This window comes from Ctenocephalides felis, unplaced genomic scaffold (genome assembly GCF_003426905.1).
Source record: "Ctenocephalides felis isolate EL2017-DRISC unplaced genomic scaffold, ASM342690v1 CF-g0.4_SCAFFOLD_01886, whole genome shotgun sequence".
In the NCBI taxonomy this organism is placed as follows: domain Eukaryota; kingdom Metazoa; phylum Arthropoda; class Insecta; order Siphonaptera; family Pulicidae; genus Ctenocephalides; species Ctenocephalides felis.
This window is the reverse complement of record NW_020538040.1, coordinates 40,363,132-40,388,374: the sequence shown is the minus strand read 5'-3', so window position 1 is coordinate 40,388,374 and position 25,243 is coordinate 40,363,132. Positions and strand designations below refer to the sequence as shown.

Below are 25,243 nucleotides of genomic sequence, written 5' to 3'. Positions count from 1 at the left end.
CACGGTACTAAAAATACACGTGATGTTTGGTGGAGGGAGGAGGCCTAATTTCAAACATCACCAAAAGGTGAGGAGAGGTCCAAAAATCCTTCAAAATCGATCATATGATTAATGGACTATCTATTGTCATATAACTAATTGAGATACAGTTTTATTTAGAAGGCACCCTACTAAGTGTTTCTTTCTAATTGTGATACAGCAGCAGCTCTGTACGAAACGACGGAATGGCTCTTTTCACTTGGACCACCATATTTTCCACCATAAAAATCGATATCATTACTGCTGGATATCTGGCCGTCCGGAAAGGTCAAACCCAACCCTTCAAACCCGACATTTCGACCTACCAAAAAACTACGACTGAATACTAAACTTCAAGACGTATTATTTTGGCATTTATCTAACAAATTTATCTTTGCACAAAAACTATATAGTGAATATCACGAATGGACGTAGAGCCACATTGAATCATATTATCTCATCAACCAGAGGATAAGCGTCAAATGTGCCAAAAAGCACCTCGCGGAAATAGAGAAAAACTTTATTTTATCCAATAGAGTCTACTGCATTTTTAAACGTGGGATCTGAAATAAATGAAAGAAAACAATTTTCTAGTCTGAACCGTGCAGTACAATTTTTGATAAAATGGTTAGTAAATCGAAGTCATTAATACCAAAAAAAATATTTAAGCAATTTTTTTATTTTTATTTATTCATAGGCTTATAATTACTGTTGCTTGTTTCCTAATGTTATTGGGTGTAAAACTGTAGAAAAAATTCGGCCCATAGAGGGTTAATATATACTGGATTTATCTTGTAATACTTATATATTTATTTGAACGTGAATACAATTTATTTTATACAAAATTTAATGAAACAATATTTAATCAATGAATAATATATGCGCAAATTAAAACTTGGAAGCATCAAAATGAGCGAATTACTTAAACAGTTGCCATTGAATTAATAAATAACTTTATAGCAGGTATAAATTCTTTATTGATTCGTCGATATTTAGTAACGACAGGTAAAATACACTTGAAAGCAATACATTATTAGATAAGACTTTTTTGGTTCTTATGAAATGAGTTCTTGATAAGAAACCACTCCAACTGATATGTTGGCCGAACAAATGATAACTATAATAAATCAAATTATTTATCTTATCGATTGCTTTATAAAGTAAATGAAATATTTTCATTTGATATTAGCAAATAAAAATGTTCTTGTTTCAATGTAAAAATACTATTTTCAAAATAATAAATAATATTACAATTGATCGTTAAAAAGCCGATATATTAAAGTTAATTATCAAATAAATTTTTGTATTTTCACAAATATGATATTTTTAAAATATATATATATATAAGTAATAAAATCAAAATAATTTAATATTATTATTACTTTATTAGTCTGACAATTCGAGCTTTTGTACAACTATGTTCCATTTTTTGTTAAATATTATCATTTATTTCTCATTAATATTCTATTAACCATCACTCTTTTTACAGGTATGAATCGATAAAAAAATTGGAAAACCGTACATAAAATTAAGGCTTGGCTGGATTGATTAGACTTTATAGAGAATTTGATGACGGATATTATATTTACTAATTTGGTGTTTACTTTCGGCTTTTTTATTTCAGACGCGGAAGTTGTACAACTACCAAAGAAATACTTTATATACCTCTTTAGATAAAAAAAAGTTATTAATCAAATAATGTAATAGAATGGAAATATGAAACAAATGTTTCTTAAGACTTAACCAAAAAAAATATTATTATGATATGTTCATTCCTTTCGCATTTATGGCATAAAACTCAATTTAGAAATGCTTTACACAACAAATTAACTGCATTTTAGGTAAAAAGTTAGAATTGTCTTTTTACAATAGAGTTATTATTTACAAATCTGTTCTAAAACTTGTTTGCTCCTTGGTACACAACTAACTAAATAATCCGCCAAAACTTGGGTGTACCTTTCATTAAAAATGTCATCAAAGATAGATGGAATATTTATCACATAAAAATTCACAACCATAATATACTTTTACACCCTTTTTGTAATACTGCAACCTTAAAAAGATTAAAAGACGCAGACCTCAATAAAAAATTTTAGATTCACTTTCAGAAGTGTCTGAAGAACTAAATCACTCGTCTTCAATACAACTTTCAACTAGTTATATTGCAGAAAAGCTTACAAAATAAAATTATATCTTGATTGCTATAAAAATTATACAAGAGAATCTTTTTGCATCGGTTTTATTAGTCGCTAGGTAATAAGTTGAAATTTGTGCAACTATAAACGATACCTATTAGTTAACTCCCTTCAGAATAAAATATGCAGATTTCAAAATATTTCATTACAAAAATTTACTGCTCAAGAAGATATATTGTACAAAAATAAAATATTGCATAAAAATTCATGTCTTTAATATTTAATATTATCATAATTCAAATGGATTTTTTATTAATATTATTATAGCAACTAGAACTAAAAAGTCCTATAAGCTTGTTGTGATGGCTTCTTAATAACGTAAATTTTATAAAGCTACCCAAAGGATAAAAAAAAAAATATTTAGGATAAATCCATTTGATGACTTTATTTTCACGATTTCTGTATTACTGATGAGTTTTTTATTGATGCATCAATGCCGGAAGGCTTAGAAACATATTTTTATCAACATCAAAAGTAAAAACCGATGCCACTACTGCTTGACATCAGCCCTTTCAAGAAAGCCCATACAAATGAAATGACGCTGAACTAAATAATATACTATAAATAAAAAATTCATTTGAATGTTAAAGCATAATACAAATGGTTTTTTGCAGCAAAACAAATTGATTTTACCAGTCCGGAAAAATGTTTACTCTAAACTTTAATAAGAAAATAAATCTCAAATATTAAATCATGAATTGCAGCTTTACCGTATATATATAAACACAATAAACAATGAGAGTCGTAAATTAATTGCTACAATATGCAGGTTAAGATTTAACCACAATTATTCTGCTGCATATCCGAGAATAAAAGGGATGGTAATAAATAGATTATGTAAGCATAGTATAATATATATATATATATATATATATATATATATATATAATATATATATATATATATATATATATAAGGTAGGTCGAGGGGCATAAAGATCAATTTGACTATCAATTGTTATTTTTTATTTATTTATTTATGGCTTTTAATCTTTCGATCATTTCGCCATTGTCGAAATGTATTTTTTGCTGCTTGTGAAGAATTTGTTACCTGGTCCTTTTTACCCCATAGGCGAGGTAAAATGGGATGGTCAGGGGGCGAACAGATCCAATGTCTTACTTTTAATTTTAAAGAGATTTTACAAAATAATAGCATTATTTAACCAATGCAAAATATAAATTTCATTCTACATTTTAACAAAGATAACACTATAATATAACCTAGGGCATTTTGACAGAAATATTCATCAACACAGTTGGAATAATTATTTATTTAACTTATTGCTCAAAAAATTGATTTTTTAAACTTAATTTACTTTTTGATTTGCTATTTATTATTTACAACTTTGCAAATTATCCTGGATAAAGGTTCAGTTGATCCTTTGCACCCGACTCACGAGTAAGCTTTTATATAGGTTTTATGAGAAAACTGTTGAATCTACCTTCAAATTAACAATACCTATATATTATAAATCAAATTATATTTATTTATACTAGTAAAGTTATTAACTTTACTTGTTTCTGAGATACCGGTGGTAGACCTTTTTACCCGCGGAACACTCTGCCATATATCTCGTATGTAGAATTAAACACCACAATTAAATAAGCTCAAATATTATTTAAAAACATGCGTTATTTCTGTAAAAGTGTAAAATATGTAGCAAGTAATAAATAAAATTATATGCACGATGTTTATATGAATCTAACAATAAGCATATAATCATGGTTAAACTATTTTTTTAAAGTAAAACACACATTCTATTTGTAGATGTTAAATATAAAAATTCTTTCCTCTATAAATTTTAAACTGCGACAATTGAAATTATGATCTTAACATTCAGAGCCTTTATTCAATGCATTTTATTTCAAAACGCTTCTCTATTCATTTTAAGAAATATTTTGATATTGCGAATAAACCGTTTTTTGAAATAAAAATCTTAAGGATGATACAATTATAGACCTTATTATCTTTCTCAAGTAATAAAGTTAAGCAATTTCTTTTACTTAACTCACACTGAATTTTACAAAGCAGTTTCATTTAATATTAAATATTTTAACACAAAAACATCATTCAATTATTAATTGGCGCTCTTTGAACTACATCACCGGTTTTATTTGAATTGAAATAAAATACAAATTTTTATATGTATCATTTAATCTTTTGAACAAAGCTTCTCTTACATAGTTCCGAGTTTCCGTTATACATTTTTAATGAATACCAGAGTAACTGCAAGAGATTTTACGCCTGAGAAAAATAATGTTTCGCATTGCTTTAATAAAGAATGTCACAATGCGAGGATTATGTGAAAAGACAAAATGTTGAAATATACTTTGTTATAAAAAGTATATACCCAGACATAAAAATGAAACTGATGTTTATAAAGAAATTTATTAACGTGGCAACGTTTGGCTTTATAAGTAAAAATAAATAATGGTTCAATACAAAAAAGCAGTTTTTAGGAAATGATTTCCTTTTTGCAACTATTAATGGTACGATGTAATAAGCATAATAACAAATTCCTGACAATACTAATGACAGTATTCCAAAAATACAGCAAATTGCTATATAGTTGCATTGTATTGCTATTATTCATAAATAAATGTTAGTTTTTTTATATATCAGTAGTTATGCGGTTCTTACTAAATTAAACAACGAATAATGTAAAGTTGTCACGGCAATTTTCAAATATACAGAAGAAGTCCATTATTCCGGCATGCTCTGGTCAGCTTCGGTGCCGGACTACCGAAAATTTTGCGATTATTATAAAAACAATTAGGTAATAATTAAACTATAGGAAGCATTATGCTAGTACAAACAACGGAGTTTATTTTACATTTTATATAATAAAAAAACCTACATCATTATCATTTATTAACATTTCGTAGGGTAAAATCGAAAATAAAAATTTTTGCATATCTTCACGTTTCAGCTGTTTCTGAACATTTTCGCATACCTTAGAAAAAATAGATGTATGTATGTGTGTGTATGTTTGGATACAATATAAAGTTGATTTTTTTTTTAAATTTTAATTCTCGGTACGGTAAGTTCTAGCATTTTGCCTTAAGGCACGATGCCATGCACCACTAGTTTTATTTAACTTTTGGCGTTTATTCTCAATAATTTCTTAAGCAACAGAACTAGAGATTTCCTCCTCAAACGAGATAAACTTATTTAGTGTTCTGCAGCTTCTGCCCTTGCCCAGCTTATTTTTGCTGAATGTTTTGTAATGTTTCAAAAAAGTGCAATAGATAGATGACCCTTTTTACTAAGAACTTTTTTGGAAACCAGTCAGTCACAGTCAGAATTTAACAGGCTTTGAATAAGAGATCTAAAAAATTAACTTAGCCCCTTTGTCCCTGGGATAATCAAAGATTGGGTGGGAACAGAGTAGCAACAATATTTTCAGAAGAATGGCTTTAATATCTTCTGCTAGACTAAGGCATTTGAAGGATTTTCTTGACTTGGTAAAAAACGGTATTTGCTAAAAGAAAAAACAATACCAATAGTTTCCGTATAAAACTTTCGAATATGTTTTGAGCGTTTTTATTGAGGGTTTAACTTCGAAACCTTGTATTTGTATACAATATATAAGAACTTATCTTTTGGAAAAGCATTTTGACAATGCAATCTAAAGATTGATCATAAGATCAGAAATCATTTAATTTATCATTAGCACTTCTGGTGTCCATTTGGCAAAATATTTCCGAATTGTAATAAGAAATACAGATGTGAAAATAAACGCTACAAAGTTATCAAAAGTTAGTGTTGCGCGTATAAAACTTCTATTTTTCAGTCGTTTTAAAATTGTGTGTTAGGTTTTATGGCAGGCTTTATATAAAGGTTTTATGGCAAGCTTTGTATAAAGTTTTATATAAATTATAGAGTATTTATATAAATATGTATAATATTATACAGTACGATATTTATTATTGTAGTAATTTAAGTATTCTTAATCGAACTTTAGTTTGAGCAGAGTTTTCAATCAAGTATAATAAAGATCGATAACTAGTCTTATTAACTTTACTTTTCATTCTCAAATATAGATACGAATACTTAATTCGAGTTATGAAAAATAAGCATATATATTCTTAATCAGGGTGTATTATTAATAATAATAGCGAGCATAATTACGTTGATAGTATGATATCAAGAATTAAAATTTTCTATTTCGCATGAAAAGAATTGTAAGTACAAAATAAGGTAAACGAGATGGTATCTGTACTTGGCAAGTAGTATTCCAAGAAGATAAGATAAAGCTGAGCAGCCAAGTGCCTCAGTGGGCATATCAATTGAATTATACTGAAATCGATCGATTAGGAAGGAAAACACAGTGACGCACAAATAAATGATTCGAACAACGACAACAACTTTTATAATTTTGGAAAAATTTTAATATACACTAATTAGCATCATAGATCTGATGAAAGATAGCATTTGGATAATTTGCTAGTTTATAATAATTAGATTAATCAAAATTGCTCTTTAATAAAAAAACGAGCTAAATATTATTATTGAGAAATTAAGATCGCAGAATAAAAACTTCAAAAAAAATTACTAATAATACTTAACTGATGAAAAACTTTATAACCATAAACTAACAAGCAAGTGCTTAACGTTAGATAGGATGGAAAAAGACATTAATGTCATGAAACTGTCAGAAAACATATGAAAAAAATTAAAAAGAAAAAAGAAAAGTATAGAAGCATCGGTTTCAAGTCGTATTGATATTAGGTCAACATAAGAAGCTTGAAACAAGGGGCCTCGAAATCCTACAGTAAAAAAATGGTTATAAGTAAATGAAATAAATTTAGTTAAAATATTAATATTGTAAGTACAGTTGTTATCACATAGATTAAACTAGGTCTTTCTGGGTCTTCTTTAAAAAAAAACTATGAACTTGTTCTTTAAAATTATATAAACATTATTCGACGTATTAAATATTTTATGAGGCAAATAAGTTTAAATAAAAAAATATGTGTATTAGATCAATAAACTTTGTCATTCTGATCAATCTTGAAAACTCGTTTGTTGCAATATCTCATTTTTAAAAACTACAATATAATAATATGAAACTATGATAATAAATATATAATTAGAGAAACAAAAAAGAAGATTTCAAAGGTTAAATTTTTGAAGCCGTTCAAAAAGCAGGACAACTATATTCTATTTTTATACTAAAACTATATTCTGTATTCTATTCGAAATATATAAATATTATATATAAAAATATATTAATATTCATTAGAAAATCATTTTATCTAAAAGTTTTGACCGAAAAATTTTACTGATTAAGATCAACTTACATTTTTCTTAAATTGATATATTCTTTTCTACAAAATTGAAAAATATTTAAATGGACCTATAAAGTTAAAATATTGCTATTTTTAACTAAAATTAGATATTAGGCACAACATCTACACCTTTCGTAATTTACTTTCTTGAATTTGGATTGACTAATTTTTATTTGAAGCGCGCCCCTTTTTGTAATCTATAGAAACGTGTCGATATCGAATTAAGAACATTATCTTTATGTTTGTACTATCATATCACCTGCTATATAAATACTTGGGTACTCAAAAAATACTCACTCTTACGTAGAAGTTTCTAAGATAATAAACAGTCGACATATTTCTTCAATTATCAGTGAAAATTAAACTTAACCAAATTAATAATGACTGAAAATTAAATTAACAAAGTGTTCAGTTTGGAAAATTGATCATTAGCATTTGTGGCAGTTGGAAGAAAGGTCTCGGCAGTGCAATTTATTATGCCAGATCTATATCTTTCAGCTCACACATTTGCTGAATTAATCAGCAGGATAAAATCAGCAAATAAAAATAAATAAGTTAAACGATTAACAAGTAGAAGCCAATTTGATATCACTAGTGAAATGGTAACCTGATGGTATTACAACTCATTTGCCGTCAACTATTGAACTTTATAGCGCGTTGAATATCTAAAGGCGCAGTTTAAAAATCAGCATTACGATTTCATATACTCAGCACTAAAAATTTCAAACAATCTTGAAAGCAAATTCTATTAATAGTAATAATTTACAAATGGCATTTAATAAAATTTGTTTTCTGATGTTAGTTAATCACCAGGCGCGGGTTCACGTCACCTTGTAAGTAATTTTCTTTGAAATCCGGGAAAGTGTGCAGGTTGTTCTACATTCGTCCATTGATTAATCGAACTTGGTTTGCATGTAAGTGGAGCAGTGGTCTCGTCGCTTAATCTTAGTCAAGTGAGATTCAACTCCTCCAACTTATTAGCAAATTAAGTGAGTCGACGACAAAGTGATATATTCCGTTCATTTATACGAGAACAATTAATTTATGGTTTGGATATGGCTTGGTATAACATTTTGAGATAACAAATATACTAGATGTTTGGCGACCCGTAATCGTGCTTATTATTAAATATATAATTATAGTTAATTATTTAATTAAACATTAGCGTTATAAGGTTATTTTGGTTAAATATAAATATCGTGAATATAAATAACATTAATTAAAAAACCAGTAGTATATAAATTTGAAAAATTTATACATAAGTATTTAAAATGTGGATACAATAGAGCAATCAAAAATTTAAAATATATGAAAAACAATATAAAAAAAATAATGTAAAAAAGTGAGTAATAGAGGTAATAATCAAAAATAAAACAACAAATAATATTTAAAAATGATACTGATGACGAAAATATTAATTATATAACATCACAACACAAACCAAGTTATAAAAAAAGATATGTCTTTTCATTATTTAGGACTTATTTTGTCTTGAATTGAAGAATATTTTATTAAACATCATGTTCATTAAAATATATTAAACTTGATTAAATGGTCAAGTGTGTTGAAACGCAGTATATTTTGATAATATTTGATAAATTTAGAACTAAAATTCTGGTAGTTTATAACTGCAATTTTATGTATACGATATTACATTATTAAAACAATTCTGAATACTTATTATTATTTACAATTTTATTTTTGTAATAGAAGTAATAATCAAAAATAAAACAACAAATAATATTAAAAATGATACTGATGACGAAAACATTAATTATATAATACATCACAAACCAAGTTATATAAAAAGATAAGTCTTTTCATTATTTAGACTTATTTTGTCTTGAATGAAGAATATTTTATTAAACATCATGTTCATTAAATATATTAACAAAATTTTATGTATACGATATTATGTTATTAAAAAAATTCTGAATACTTATTATTATTTACAATTTTATTTTTCTCTCGTTTTCTAGAAAAATTGTGTATTTAATTTTTCATTAATATATATATACCAACATATATACATACATACATATACACTTTTTAATTTCTTTTAAAATAAAAGAGTTTTCATTTTATTTCTTTCATTTTTTTCATTCAATTTTCAATATCTCTCTCAATTATTATATAATTAAATATATATATATGTATATATATATATATATATATATATATATATATATATATACATATATTTGTTTTTAATAGTGCCTGAAGAAGAGGACATCCTATATCTCCGAAATCTAAAAAATATTTATAAATGAATAATTAAATAATTTGTTTTGAGAAAGAAAAAAAAGCTTTTAGTTCAGGACAATAATAGAAATATATATGTATATATACATATATAATATATATATATATATATATATATATATAATTGTATCGACCCCCAATCAAAACAAGCTTAATTTTGCAACACCTTTCTAAATATAGTTGAAGGGACAAAGGTAAGGCATTAAATTATAAATATCTATCAGGATATCGCAGAAATCACGCAAAATAAACTCACAATTTGGAATCCATTTCAAATATATCGCGTATTTATTTCTCCATCAGCAATCGTAATCGATAATAATAAAGATTATTTTAGGCTTTGGTAAATATTAATATAGCTTAGCAAAAATGAATGTATATACATTTTCTTGCCAAAAATTCAAATCTGAATTATCTGAAATTTTCAAATGTATTAAATAAATATATTTATTGATTAGCTTATAGATTTTCATTCTGTTTTTTTTTTTTGTAATATTGAAACCGATAGCAAACACAAGTAATTTTTTAATTACTGTAAAATGACGCATAGAGACTTTCAGAGATCATACAACCTTTTTGTCGAATAGTGTAGTTAAGTGTTAAATATTTCAGAACTTAAATTAATTATGAAAGAAGCTTTGCTTTGTTATTTGCTGACAATGTGTATCAAAATTACTATAATTTAAGATTCACATAAAATATAGCAGACTAAAATATTCTCTGTTCTAACTGTATTTCTACGTAGTTTTAGTTGTACAATTTCGTTATTTGAAATATATTTAGAATTCCTTTCAGAAAATGTTCGAACAAAGGCGTATTGTTTTTCTTCTATTGTCCTGTCCATCCATGTCTCTATCGGATTGTCACTACAGTTTTTTTTCTTAAGCTAGATTTAATGGAATTCCGAAATATTGATTTATAGATTATACATTTGCAGTGTTGAATCCAAAAATGGCTTTAGAAATTATATCATAGTAATTAACAACAAATATTATATTGATAAATAAGAAATTATATACTGTTGTTTATAATTTATGACAAATTATATATATATATATATATATATATATATATATATATTATTGAATTTATAAATAAATATAATAATAAAATAAATAAATATTGTATTTGTATCTGTAAGAATTAAAAATATATTTGCAATAATTTAAATAATAAAAAACCTAAATGTTTATAAATATTTCTAACAAAAAATATTAAATATATCTCAATACTTTAATATTATAAATTCATATGAATCGGATCATGATTATATGCTATTATCATAACATATAATCATGAATTTTTGAAAATTATAACGGGGCGAGCGTAGCCTAATGGCTAGCGTACTCGCCCCCCACGCCAAGGATACATGGTTCAAGCCCCCCCGCGTTGGCATGAAATTTGTGCTCTCAAATTGAGAAATAAAATATGGACTTTGAATAGTTGAGTCTGAAAATTTGGAGTACGAAGAGCAAAAATATTGAAATACACGAAGTCAAAAAGGAAAAATGAAGAAATAAGTAGAAGAAGGAGTTGAGTTAGAATTAAAGGCTGCAAGATAGAAAAAAACTCACTAGAATGAAGGAATCAGTAAAAAAAAATGTATAATAAATAAATGTAGAGAAAGATTGTGAATAACAAAAATCAAAAATTAATAAATAAAAAAATGTTACTTTATTTTTTTTACTTTTTTTACATTTTTCTTAAATTATCCATTTTTGGCAAATATTGATGTAGAAAGTTTCGTGAGAAATTGTTAAGTTTAAGTTAAAATTTAATGTGAGAAGTAAGAAAAAAAAGATTAGAACACGCGAAGAAAAAAAAAGAAGAACAAAAAAAATAATCAAAGGAAAGAAGTTAAATAAAAGTTAGAAGATAAAAAAAAATGTAAGATTAAAAGAGAGAATGAAGAAGTCATTTGAAGAAAAAAAAAATGTATAGCAAATAGGATGTAAATATGAAGAGAAAGAGATAGATTGTATATGATATAAAATATATTATAAAATGCAAAGAAATGAAAAGTTACTAGTAAGCGAGGCCGATTTAAATGAAATAAATATATTCTTTAAACATACTATATTTTTCTTAAATTATGATTTTTTCATCCATTTTGCTAACAAAAAATGTATGAATAGTTTACCCACTACAAAGCACGCTATATATAAATGTTCCTGTGTAATATTAATAGCCTTTGCAAGTGCCAACCTGATCTCAAGCTGATTCTATTTAAACTGATTTTCAATGTTTAAAGTTTCTAGAGTTTGATTTATTATTACCGCGCTTCTCAATAATTTATTAATTTTTGAATTACGAAGCAAATTCCGTTATTCGTTTATAAATTATATTGTTATGTGCAATAATTAAAATAATGAAAAATCTAAATGTTTATAAATATTTCTAACAAAAAATATTGCTCTGAAGCAAATTGACAGACGTGTTACGTGTGACACGTAACACGGTCTCCAAACAAACAACATGTTTCGTTTGGAATAAGCTTTTTTATAATAAAACATATTATTTATTTTTATTTATTTTAATTTTACAATTTTCAAAATTTTCATAACTTGACGTCTTTTCAATTTTTTGTTTCATATTTATTTTTTCGTTGCAATTTTGTGTTGTTCTTTGTGTTATTTTTTAAAATTTATTTGTATGCACTGAAGATGGGTCAAATCTAGACCCGAAACGTATGTTCCCTTAATAAAAACATTTTTCATTAAAACTGTTTTTTAATTATTCGATGGATGCCCAAGAAACAATTTTATCATATATATATACATATATATATATATATATATATATATATATATATATATATATATATATAGTGTGTGTGTGTGTAGTAGTTGTAGCTAGAATGTAGCAGGTAAAGGTTTTCGCCTAATCGAAATGAAATATCTTTCATCCTGATTAAAATTCCTAGACCAAAATTAAATTAAATTCATTGCTCGATTATGAGATCGAGTGAAACCGCACTTCCATTTTCACATTTCATTCGACATCATTAGAATAGAATTCGAAAATCATTATTTCGATTTATATATTTTTAGAAAATTGTCATGAATGTACATAGAACACGATTATCAACAATAGACTCTAGAAGAAAAAGTCTTATAATATACGCATTTAAGAGTAAATATTAAGATTTCACTCTATAAACCTTCATCAGGTCCAAATTTAAAGAAAATGCATCATTCTCGTACAATTGAACTCCGTTCTCTCAAAAACTGAGTTACCATTTTTGGCATTTTTGCCTCGTATCTTCGAAACGACTGGGTCTGCCTTTGTCAAAACCTGATTAGCACGTCCCCTATCAGTAGAAATCGAATGTTTTTTTAATAATTGAAATCGGTTGATCCGTATTCTCGAAATTGTCGACAAAAAATTATATCCGCATATGCATACATACATATATTAGGTTGTCAAATATCTCCCTTTCGCTTTTTTGCTCTTGGTTTATAATATAAAAAGGCGGAAGGGAGATATTTGACAACCTTATACACACACAATTAGTACATATACACACTTCCAATTAGCACAACAAAAAAGTAAAGCTGTTCTTATCACGAGTAGAAAAACAATAGAGATCATCAACCTGAAGATAGGAACTCTCATAGATAAACAAGTATAAACTGGGAACTCTAGAGACCACGTCAAAACCTCACATCTGTTACCTTGGCGTAATGTTTGATGCTCAATTGAATTTCAATCAACAGAGGTAACACGTTAGTGCTAAGGCGTCAATAGATAAGACGAGACTTGCTCGACTGATGCCTAATGTTGGAGGCCCAAAACAAACCAGAAGGATATTACTATCATTAGAGCTTACGTATGGTATCTCCATATGAGCTGATGCTCTCAAAACTCAAAAATCGAAAAGAATGGCAGGACTTATATATCGCCTGAGTGCTTCAAGAGGTGCTTGCGCATTTCGCACAATATCGGAGGAAGCAGTGTGCGTCATTTCAGAAACTCTGCCTTCTTTTAGTCTTAGCAGAAGAAAGACGGACAATTTACCATCGAAGACATTAACAAATCAGTCCTGAAAAGTTGAGAATAGAAAAACGGCAGAACAGCATTGACCGATGGCAGCAACTGTGGGATTTTGCAGTGATAGGCAGATGGTTGCATCGTCTCATTCCAAATATCAAAGTATGGCTAAATCGCAAGCATGGAGAATTGAATTATTACACTACGCAAATGCTATCTGGGCACAGAAGTTTTCAAGCCTACCTACACCGCTTCAAGCACGATAGCTCGTTGGATTGCCCATATTGTTTGGGCGAAATCGAAGATGCTGAGCACGTGATCTTCGTGTGCTCGCGATTTGATGCTCTACAGGACGATGTAGAAAAGATATTGAGGCAAAGAAATACTGCAGATACTGTTGTTGAAGTGATGCTGACAACTGAAGCTGCTTGGAACGCCATAGACAGATTTGCGAGAGATGTGCTAATTGACCAGCGTTCTATGGAAAGAAAAAGGGCAAATGGGACTTCGCACAATTAAAAGCTAAGTATAAAATCAAGGTAAGAATTTTAACATTCTAGATCCTCCCCCCACGAAGTAATGCCTAACGGCGGTTTCCGTGCGGGCAAAAGGCAAGGGCAAAGCGGAGGTTTTAGTCAGTATTATACCCGGGCGGTTTTGAGTCCGACATACTCAGACAAAACACCAGTCTGGGATGCATAAAGATATTTCCTTCGCTATACAAAAAAAAAACATACACACATGCAGAAATTCATTTTTTTTCTAAGGTATGTCAAAATGTTCAGAAGCTTTAACGTAAAGATATATATATATATATATATATATATAAATTTTATTTTTCACTACGGGAAGTTAAAAATAAAAAAAATAAAAAATTAATTACGATACAGGAAGTTCCAGAAATTTGCCTTAAGGGGGTCTTCCTATGAAAAAATCGATTTTTTTTTCATAAATTGCGCCCTTAACATGTCTAGAATACGGTAGTAAAGCGATTTTAGAAAATTCCAAGTCGTTTTAAAGATACAGCAGGTAAAAGAAAGAGCGGTTCGTAGTAGTTTTTAACGGACTTGAAACTTTAAACGCGTTTTTCTCAAAACTGTGTTTTTCAAACTTTCCTCCATTGTATCTCAGAAACGGCTGGAACGAATTACTTGAAATTTACAGGGCACACTCAATATTTTTAAACGCATGGAATGAACTGTTATCAATCGAAAATTTTCAAAACTTCGATTTTTTTTATAGCAAAAAACAAAAAAAAACGCCTAATTTACAACTTTTATTTCAAATGTCTATCAAAAATCCAATTTTTTTTATATTCATTTGATTATACGGTCATTCCGTGCTTTTAAGCCTACAAATTAAAACGCCGTTTATTTTATTTTTTTTTTTCAGATAAGCCGATCAGCCGGAATCGTGGAGGAAGTGGGAGCTCTTTTTTTCGAGGCGCGGGTGTTCAGAGCGCTGTAACTCTAGTTTGACTGAATATTTTTAGCTGAAATTTTATATTTATACTGTCCAAATATGTGTTAATAAATGATAAAAAACTTGAAGCTCTAAATATTTACTGGTCGTAGTAAAAAAAAACTAAAATATCCCTAAAAAACAGGCCGTCACATAGGAAGACCCCCTTAAAGCACAATGCCATGCGTCACTAGTTAGACTGTTATTGAATTGAATATTGTTCCGAGTTATAAAAATTTCCGGGATAAACAAATAATTATTCAGCTCGAGTCCTTTTCCCCGTTTTTTTCTTTTCCCGCGCAACGTCATTCGCTAAGTAACGGCATCGTCCACGTATTTTACGGGCAGCACTTGTTAGCGAGTAGACTCGCAGGATGGCCATCATATAAAAGTAACTGTCAACTGCGCCGTACTGTCAGAATCGCTAGAGCGTGCGTACGTGAGAGATCGCTCTGTCAAAATGACGTTCCAAACATTGAGTAAATAGACAAATCAAGTGCAAAAATGAATAAAGGAACTATTGTAAATAATAACAGTGACGTGATATTTTCCTAAATATGTAATTTTCAACTCAAATAGAAAATCAATGCCAAATATTAGTATTTTCAATATTATATTTTTATAGGTTAATTTTTTACTTTAGGACTAAATTAAAAAGTGATATATTTTAAATTATTTTTATTAATTTCTAATCATGGGTGAACTAGCCTATTTAGAATCTCTTGTACCAGTTATAAATGAAAATGAAGATATTATACACAAGTTATATCCGGCGTTAATAGAATGTTTTGCAGTTATAATATGCGGGTAAGTAAACTTTTAAAACATGAATGAAATTTTTATTAATATTCAATAAATAATAGATAGCAATTAAAAAATAATAGTATAGATCGTGTACTCTATGTAAATTCTATCTTCGTCGTAAACTTTCCTTAATACGTAAATTCAGCAAGTCACTTAAATTAATTTTATCTTAAGTAACGTTTTGTATTAGAGAGTTCAAAATAAACAGTAATTATTTATTATTATATATTTATAGTTTTTCTATAGAATTATTGCAAAATAATATGGCTACGCATTTGATGTGGAGCAACAAGTATTGATTTTTAGCAAGCATATGCCAAGATATATATATCTTTCTATATATCTATATCTATAATAATATATTCAATTAATATATATAATAGAACTGTCGGTCTATTAAATATAAATAAAAACTAGTGCTGCAGATGACATCGTGTCTTAAGGCAAATTGCTGCAACTTTCTGTACCGTAAAGATTATACCCTGAATGAAAATTGAAATCCCAACAATTTTAGATATTTAAAAAAAAAAATTGGAACTTAATAAAAATGAAATTTTGAATTTGTCTTCCTCAAAAACTTTATTCATTTTTCATAATTCTTCTTCACACTGTCAACACAAGCAAAATGTTTTTTAAATTAGCTGATTCGTTATAACCGCTTTTTACACTACAGTTCTTTACACTTTTATGCGTATCTCCGAAACTACTAACTTTGCCAAAAACTAATCACTACGTCTCCTTATCAATAGAAATCGATTTTTTTTTTAATCATTTAAATCGTTTGATCTGTTTTCTTGAAAACGTAAGCGAAAAATTGTATCCACACATGCATACACACACAAACACATATACACACATTTATTTTTCTAAGGTATGCCAAAATGTTTAGAAACCTCTGAAACATAAAGATATGCAGAAAAATTTCATCTTTTGGATGATCAGTATAACGTGAGTGAAGTAATAAATGCAACTGAATGAATTAACAAATGAAATTGATTTTAAATCAATTCTATTATCATATAAACAATTAATATCATGCTCTTACTGAATTACTCATAATTATCTACGAAAATTATATCAATTAGGAAATTATCCTTTCAAAACGAATGAAATATATTTAATAGAATCAGAACTAACTCCTTATTTTAATTGGATTCCTAAAAATTGAAAATACTGGAAAACAAAACCTGAAATACTCTTTTAAATTAATCAATTCATTTAAAACTTCATTTTTATGGAGCTATAAATTTTGTAATCTGTATATAGTACAACTACATTGCATATAATAACGTCGAATGCGTGAGAAAGTCTGTCGTGTTTTAGAAAAAAATCTATTCTATGTGACTGAAAACGTAAAAATCTTAAGAATGCATAAAACTATTACTACTACTAAACTTCATCACTATTTTATAATAATTAATTGCTATTTCAAAAGGCAATCAATCGCCAATTCACCACTAATAGAGGTACTCGCAAGTAAATTTGATGATACCTTAACTTTATTATTCAAAATTTCGTTCATCGTCTTGTCGACTCGTATCATATAATTGAAAATATATGATTTTATATATAATGAATAATATTCGTTATGAGCCTCTTCAAATCAATTTGAATAAATATTGTATATGGAGTAATAAAAACAATCCATATCATCGTGCGAACAAAAAACGTTATGTTATTTGAAAAGCATTTTGACATTTTCTGGAACACTTGATTTATTTAAGAGTTATGTTTAAAAGAGTGGCCGTTGAAATCTATATTCAATTAAATGTAATAATTGTGAATATAAGTTGACTTAAAAAAGTACAAATTCTAAAATTAAATTACCATCCGACTATTTACAGAGCATTGACAGACAATACCACATCGAACAAATATGTATTAAAATTATAAAAATTAAACTATTGTTGATTACGATAGAAATACGTTTTCTAATTTATCTATCATAAAAAATAACCATGTTCTGCTAATAAAATACACATATAAAGTAATCATCAAAAACGTGAGTCGATAGAAAATATGTTGCGGTTACGGGTAACTAACCTACACTAAATGCTCAATAAAATTTCGTTAACGTAATATGACCTGTAGAATCTAGTCACATAAAATTTATTCTTTCATTTATTTATTAATTTCCCGTAGGGTAAGTTACAGTAATCGTCCCAAAATGAACATTTTTGCGTATTTTCACGTTTCGAAGGTTTTTGAACATTTTGGAATACACTAAAAAAAATTGATGTTGTATGATTGTATGTATGTATGGATACAATTTTTCGTCAAAACCGATTTGAATGATTCAAGCATAATTCGATTTCTATAGATAGAGGATGCTAATTAGTTTTGACAAAGGAAAGTTCAGCTGTTTCGAAGTTAAGTAGCAAAAAGTAAGAAAATAGATGTGTAGCGGGGGCATCGGATTATAAGATTCAAAAAATATTCGATTTGTATTGACAAGGAATGTAGATTAGGTTTTTTTGCAAAGGCAGCTCCAACCGTTTCGGAGATACGGAGCCGAATAATAGCAGTTATTTAGAGAACGAGAATAGACAATTTTTAATTGAAATGATTAATTTTTGGAAAAGGAAAAAAAGTTGCATTTCAAAATTTCAAAAAAAGTTATAAAATACTAAAAGAACAAATTGAATTTTTCCTCTCTTATTTCCGCAAGAAACTTTGGTTGGAGTGCCGACTATCTTAAAGTAATGTTAAGAGCTAGAACTTCCAGAGACTCTTTTTATCGAGTTGGAAGCATTTGAGCCCTGGGAGCAAAGAAATTTGAAAATATCCACAATCATTTATACTAGAAATATTTTTTATGACAAAACAACGTTTGCCGGATCAACTAGCATATATATACACTTCTATATAAATAATTGTTAAATGCATTTGTCTATATATATTTATTTATAAGCGGTCACCACACGAAATTGCATAGGGGTCATTTGAACATCAAACAAATGAGTAATCATCGTACATTAATGAAACATCACAAACGCACGTTTAAACAACAAATATAATAAATTATTTTGACCTTTGTTTGTGTTTTATGGTTGAATTGAATTGTCATATCATGAGAATAGTGAATCAAAAATATCATCTCATTATTATAATTGAAGGTATGAAATGATTTACCAATATATTTATGGTTCGCCTACATATTTGTTAGTTTTACATTCAATCGAGGTTTAAATAACTTTATCTTGTTCGGTTTGTTATCCATCTACCCATACTTTTGCCTTTTCTCTTCTAAATTAAATGACAAAGTTCTGAAACAATAACTGACGCAATATGAATCTATGAGCATGAATTGAATATTTATATTTGGAACTTTTATTAGTCAAAATAAAATTCTAAAACAATTAGTCAAAATTAAATTCTAAAGCAGAATCAGAAAGAATTTCTGATTGTAACACTTATATAAAGTTCTGTAAGAACATAAACATGTACTATTAAATCATTAATTTCTAAATATTTAATGAAATTAATTTATCTTTTTATATCTATTTAAATAATTAATATACCAAAGCCAAATATGTTGCAAACTATGATATATTATTATTAGTTGTTTTAGGAGCGAAGTCCTAAAAAGTAACGATTTCAATTCTGTAAGTCTCTACATATAATTCAATATTCAGATTTCTTGCAATTTTCATTCCATCTATAATCCAAAAAATGAAAAAAAGGAAAATGATTTAATTTAAAATTTGCTTTTTTAATAAGTAATAAGTATTTTTTTTAATAAAAAGTTTTTACATCAGATATATTATTTAGAACGCATGTCATGTAGTTATATGAGCAAATATATAATTTCGTGGATAAAAAACACTAGATTCTGAAAATGGGATTATCAAAAATGTAATGCTATAACAAAAATAAATACAACGAATAATAATCGGTAGGAAATAATAAAAAGAACAAACGCCCTTTATTTTTGAAGCTTAAAGTTGTATTATTTCTATTTTATTTTAAGTAAAAATTTACCGAATATATCCCTTAGTTTTAATTAGGACTGCAGAAACTAAATATAAGTTGCTACTAAATCTTACAAAAATATACACTAAGAGCAGGTGTAATCGATGTGATTTTGCAAAGTAATGCAAAGGAAAAACATCAATTTACTTCAAAATCTTCCACTCACACAATTGAGACGAATTGTTATTATGTTCTATGTGATTGTGATATAATATGCTTCGTTATAATTATACCTATTGTGTATACCTCTTTTAAATTTGTTGACAATATTATTAATTCACTATTTAAAAATTTACATTTGTCATTTATAATCCAATAATGTTACAACTCAAAGTACTAAGACGAAAACAATTGTAAAATAAATATATGTATAAAATTAATTGCTTTATTAAAAATAATTGATACTCATTATATGCTGTAAAATAATTAAAGTATGTTTTTGTGGAACATTACAGGATTTGCATTACTTGTTGTCTAATACACAATGTACTTTATGTACGTACAACATATAGTCAGTTCAAGTTCAAGAGAAAATTATTGTGTTCCTCAGTTATTATGTTTAATAAATTAACTGCGTATTTTATAATTAGCTATTACGAAAACAACATGAAATTATGGAAAAATATAGTGAACTCTTGAGATTTGCGAAGAATTGTCAAGGATCGTTTATACCTGATATAATTTCAGATTCATTTTATATATATATATATATATATATATATATATATATATATATATATATATATATATATATTTAGAGCGGGTCGATTTGTATAATAGGGATTGGATAATAGAGATCAAAATAAGATACTTTGCTGCAGAAACCATACCTCTAAAATGAATTCTGATGCCCCGTGCATTGATCCAAAAATAAGGGTTAAAATTTGAAAAATTCCATTTCGACCAATTTAGAGTGCTCCAATCGCGCCCAAATGTATGACAGACCCCACTAATTTGGGAAGTCCAATCCACCCATGCCCGTGGATCACCCCCTGGGACCCCCCCCCCTAATAGGTTATTCAAAATTTAACCCTTATTTTTGGTCCAAAGCACGGGACATCAGAATTTATTTTTGAGGTATGAATGCTTCAGCAAAGTATCTTATTTTGATCCTTAGAATCCGAAAATTATATGCGCCTGAGTGACCCTTAGGTCGACCCGCCCTAATATATAATAATAAAGAAATATTCATTAGAGACTTGTTAATGAATTATTTGAAGCTTATGTTTTAATTTGAAGTTTGAATCCAACACTTTTTGATATATTAATTTTACAACGAATGTAAGGAGAAATATAATGTAATTAAATATAATACTCATTTTACATAGAATTAGTGCGGAAAAAAAAACTAATAATGTCATTATCCATCTAGAGAGCATGATACAAAAAACACTTGCAAAAAAAAAACTTTGTTCAAAAAGTCTATGGAATTTAATTATGTATTTTAGTATATTGATAAAGTATTATCGCTAAAAAAATAATTGTACTCTTACAGTAGAAATAATAAAGTAGTTCAAAGATTTCGCGATAACTATAATACATTTTCAGTGTTTGCATCATGAATACATTAATTTTATTCCATAACTAAATCATAAAATAACTTTGTAAAAACCTTTGAACGACTAGTAAAATCATCTCTTATATTTGTCACTTATTTCGACCAATGGTTCTTTATGTATTATAATATTATATGATCCATATTTTTTTAGGTTTTTATGCTTATTTAAATACTCAACATTATTGCTTTTGATTTTAACCACTTCGACTATCCCAGGAGCTTAAGAATTCCACAATGTATATTATTATCAAAATATGCGAGTCTATATATTATTTGATGATGATTTATCATTGATATTCATGAAAAAATATATTAGAATTTTAAATGGTCGCTTGTCTATAACGGAAATATATTATTAAATTAATTTTAATAAATAATTGATTCCATAACGGTTTGGTGTTTACTTACATAACATTTATAGAACTCTATATTATCAATACATTATATATAAGTTCGTAAAACTCATTATTATCAATTCACGATACAATCGAATTTGAATAATTATTTCTTTGAAGTGAGATATTTTGTATAGTTTGATAAAATGGCTAGTAGTATCAGTACGATAGGGCATGATATTCAACGTGCATATGCATTTCATATTGTTGCATGTAAACTTCTGTAGTCTAATTATGAGCCAATTGCATTTACAAACATAATTCGAGTATTTACATAAAGGCAGCAATCAGAAATGAGTTAGTCGCTATTACTATTTCACGGTCACATATTATATCACAAATTATTTTTTTATGAGTTTTTGATCACGACCGCAAGACAATTTAATTCTTTAGTATATTTCCATATAATTAATTGCGACATTGACATTGTAGTTTTTCTTTTACAAATTGCGCATTGAAAAATTGTTATCCTCGATTGTCCGCTTCGAGAATGAAAAACAAATAAATTTCGATGTGTATCGCGATAGTTTGTTTTATAATGATTAATGAATTTTATAAATAATGACTTCAAACACTTAAACGCGAACATTAAGAGTATTTTAACTTGCATTCATTACAATTTGACGCTTATAATGCAAATCATTCAATAATATATTTTGTTTAATAATAAGTAAACTTGGGGAACTTTTACGGAGAAGAGCAACAAAACCAAAACGAAATTGCCTTCAGATCTAAAAGAGAGAGCAAGTTCAAACGCTTTAATATATTTAGAAAATTTTATACCATATACACCATATTTTTATAATTGGTAAATTCTTTCTTTCTTAAATTAATAAATGAATAATAATATGAATTCTAGATTTCACGTATATTGAATAAATGGCATATGTATTATGATATGAGACTTCTTGTGAAGCACGAACTTAAAACATAAATCAATTTATAATTTTAATTGTAAATCAGAATGCATTGTAGCCTGTTATACAACTTACAAAGATTCAAATGTAATTGAATTTATTCATTTCAATTTAGTTAAGATGGCCAGACGTCCCGGTTTGACCGGGACAAACCCCGATTTCACCTTGTGTCCCGGGTTTGTCTAAAAGCAATATTTGTCAGGATTTAGATCTTCTGTCCCGGGTTTTCGAAAATTATAGGACTATATCGATTCTTCGCTCTTACTTGATGAAAAATTACAACTACTGATATGGAAATCAAATTCTCGTTCATTTAATTCTAACGTTTAAATAAAGAGTCTTAATAAAAATCTACACGACCATTCTTTATCTTTCTTAAAACATACTCGTATAACATTTTCCTTTTTAACGACATCAGAAAATCCGTAAACGTGGTTTTACTACCTGTATTCCCACATAAAACATCTCTAATCTCTTTAAGCGTAATAAAAGTAATCCCGGCAAAAGCTTCATAAATATTCCATAGCTGTTGCTTAACTATAAATTAAAAACAAAAGCTTTGGAGCAGTTAAAATAAATATAAACGTCCTTGTTTCGTTTCGATTTTCCGAAAATTCGGCCATATAAGAAGATCCGGCAAAAAAATAAAATTCTCATATCGTTATTAATATATATTTTAACCAAATATTCCAAAAGGCGAGATTGTATTCCTTATATACGACGAAGCCAGAAAGTTCGCTAAATAAGACCAAAGATTTCTGCGCTCTGAGGAGAAACCTCTGAGTGAGAATATATCCCAATTTGTTTTTGGACGAAACATATTTGCACATTTTCACATACATATATGAAATACATAAGACGTATGAGAATCATTTTTATTATTTATATATTTTGCAGTATTTTAGAATTCTGGACTATCTATTTAACGCACTGACAAAGAAAAACAATCACAAATATAGAGTTCCTTTTTAGATCTTGGTATTTTATAAGTACCTACTCGATAATTAACTACCTTCTCTGCAATTTAAATTATAGTTGAGAAACTACTAGAAACAGTTAAGTAGAATACAATTTCGAGTAAAACTTTCTGCCAAATTGTGTTTTTTCATGAAATGCATTTTATACTCTTTCTACACGTTATGCAAAATTAACTTATGATATATAAACTGAATTGTGATATCTGTATTCAAAATCCTATTAATAAGAGATAAGCTTTAAACTTACATACTGCGAAAATACCAAAAAACAGGTTTGATTTTTAAAAATATTTCTCACTCATTTTAAAGTACTTACTCATTCAAGTCTATTTTTTATTGAAACGTATGTTTTCTACTATTTGGTTCTTACTCCACGATAGTTAAAGTATGAGAATAATATAATTATTAAGGCAAATATATAACAAAAAATGTTTCTGTTTCTATAGTCAATAACTTTAAATATATAATATGACGAAACGTTCAATTTATGAATTCAACTTATTATTCGTGAGTTCCAATGGCACATTTTTTGCGACTTCTTTATAATATCGGTTACCTAGAAAATTTAATATAAACTGGAGCTCTCAGATCAAATTACATATTTCCTTGAATCATGGTATTATTTTCTTTGTAGTCAATATAAAGCGCAATTTTCCATGATTTTGCCCTGAAGTCAATTGCCTGTCGTTAAACATTGAGAAAATAGGTCGAATTTCATAGATCTTTCCTTGATTTTTTACAGTAAAGAGCTTATTTATTACAGGTATATTAATGTATTGATTTACGCTACGTGAAAAGCAAATTATGAGATATTTATTTTTAATCACGACCTAGATCGTGATTGTACAATATTATAAGCGGTCATATTGTATACCAATGCAATAAATATCTGTATAATCACTAAGCAGTAGAATATAAAAGCTCTTAAACCACTACTGCTCTTATATAAATTATATTTCATTTTCATTGTTTGTTTATCAATAAGTTTAAACTGTATGAATTATAGTGTAAATTTATGGCTCAAAGTTAATAATAATGTTTTCAATTTTATGCAACGAATTTTTTGAGTCGCAATCTGAAACGAAGCAATTAATTTTTGGTGTGCTCCATTTTTATTTTTAAAATAATTTTATTTTATTTTTCTTGATAATTTTTTAATGGTCTTGTTCTGTTGAACTCTTTCGTTCGAACAGCTTTATTTGAATCTAGAAATTGGTCTATGAAAGATCAAAAGAATGTTAATAATCCTTCAATTTTTAACTTTATTTAGTTAACAATTTGAACTCTTTATTTCGAAAATCAAGTTTTCGCTTTCAATTAAATTTAAACATTGCGATTTCTAAATGAACACATTTATAATATATGTAATTATATTTATTATATTGCACAGACATGTGCTTGTA

The 25,243-nt window shown here is 27.4% G+C and overlaps 2 protein-coding genes across 2 annotated transcripts in view; one reads left to right on the top strand and one right to left on the bottom strand.

The window, feature by feature from the left end:
- LOC113374961 overlaps positions 1 to 25,243 on the bottom strand; it is a 728,862-nt gene that overhangs the window by 684,572 nt on the left and 19,047 nt on the right. The window lies entirely within an intron of this gene.
- The window catches only part of LOC113378499 (integral membrane protein GPR155), a 29,558-nt gene continuing 20,085 nt past the window's right edge, over positions 15,771 to 25,243 (top strand). Inside the window, exon 1 of the mRNA XM_026619037.1 lies at positions 15,771 to 16,024. Coding sequence (XP_026474822.1) covers positions 15,912 to 16,024 — 113 coding nt within the window. The 5' untranslated portion in view covers positions 15,771 to 15,911. The remainder of the gene's footprint in view (positions 16,025 to 25,243) is intronic.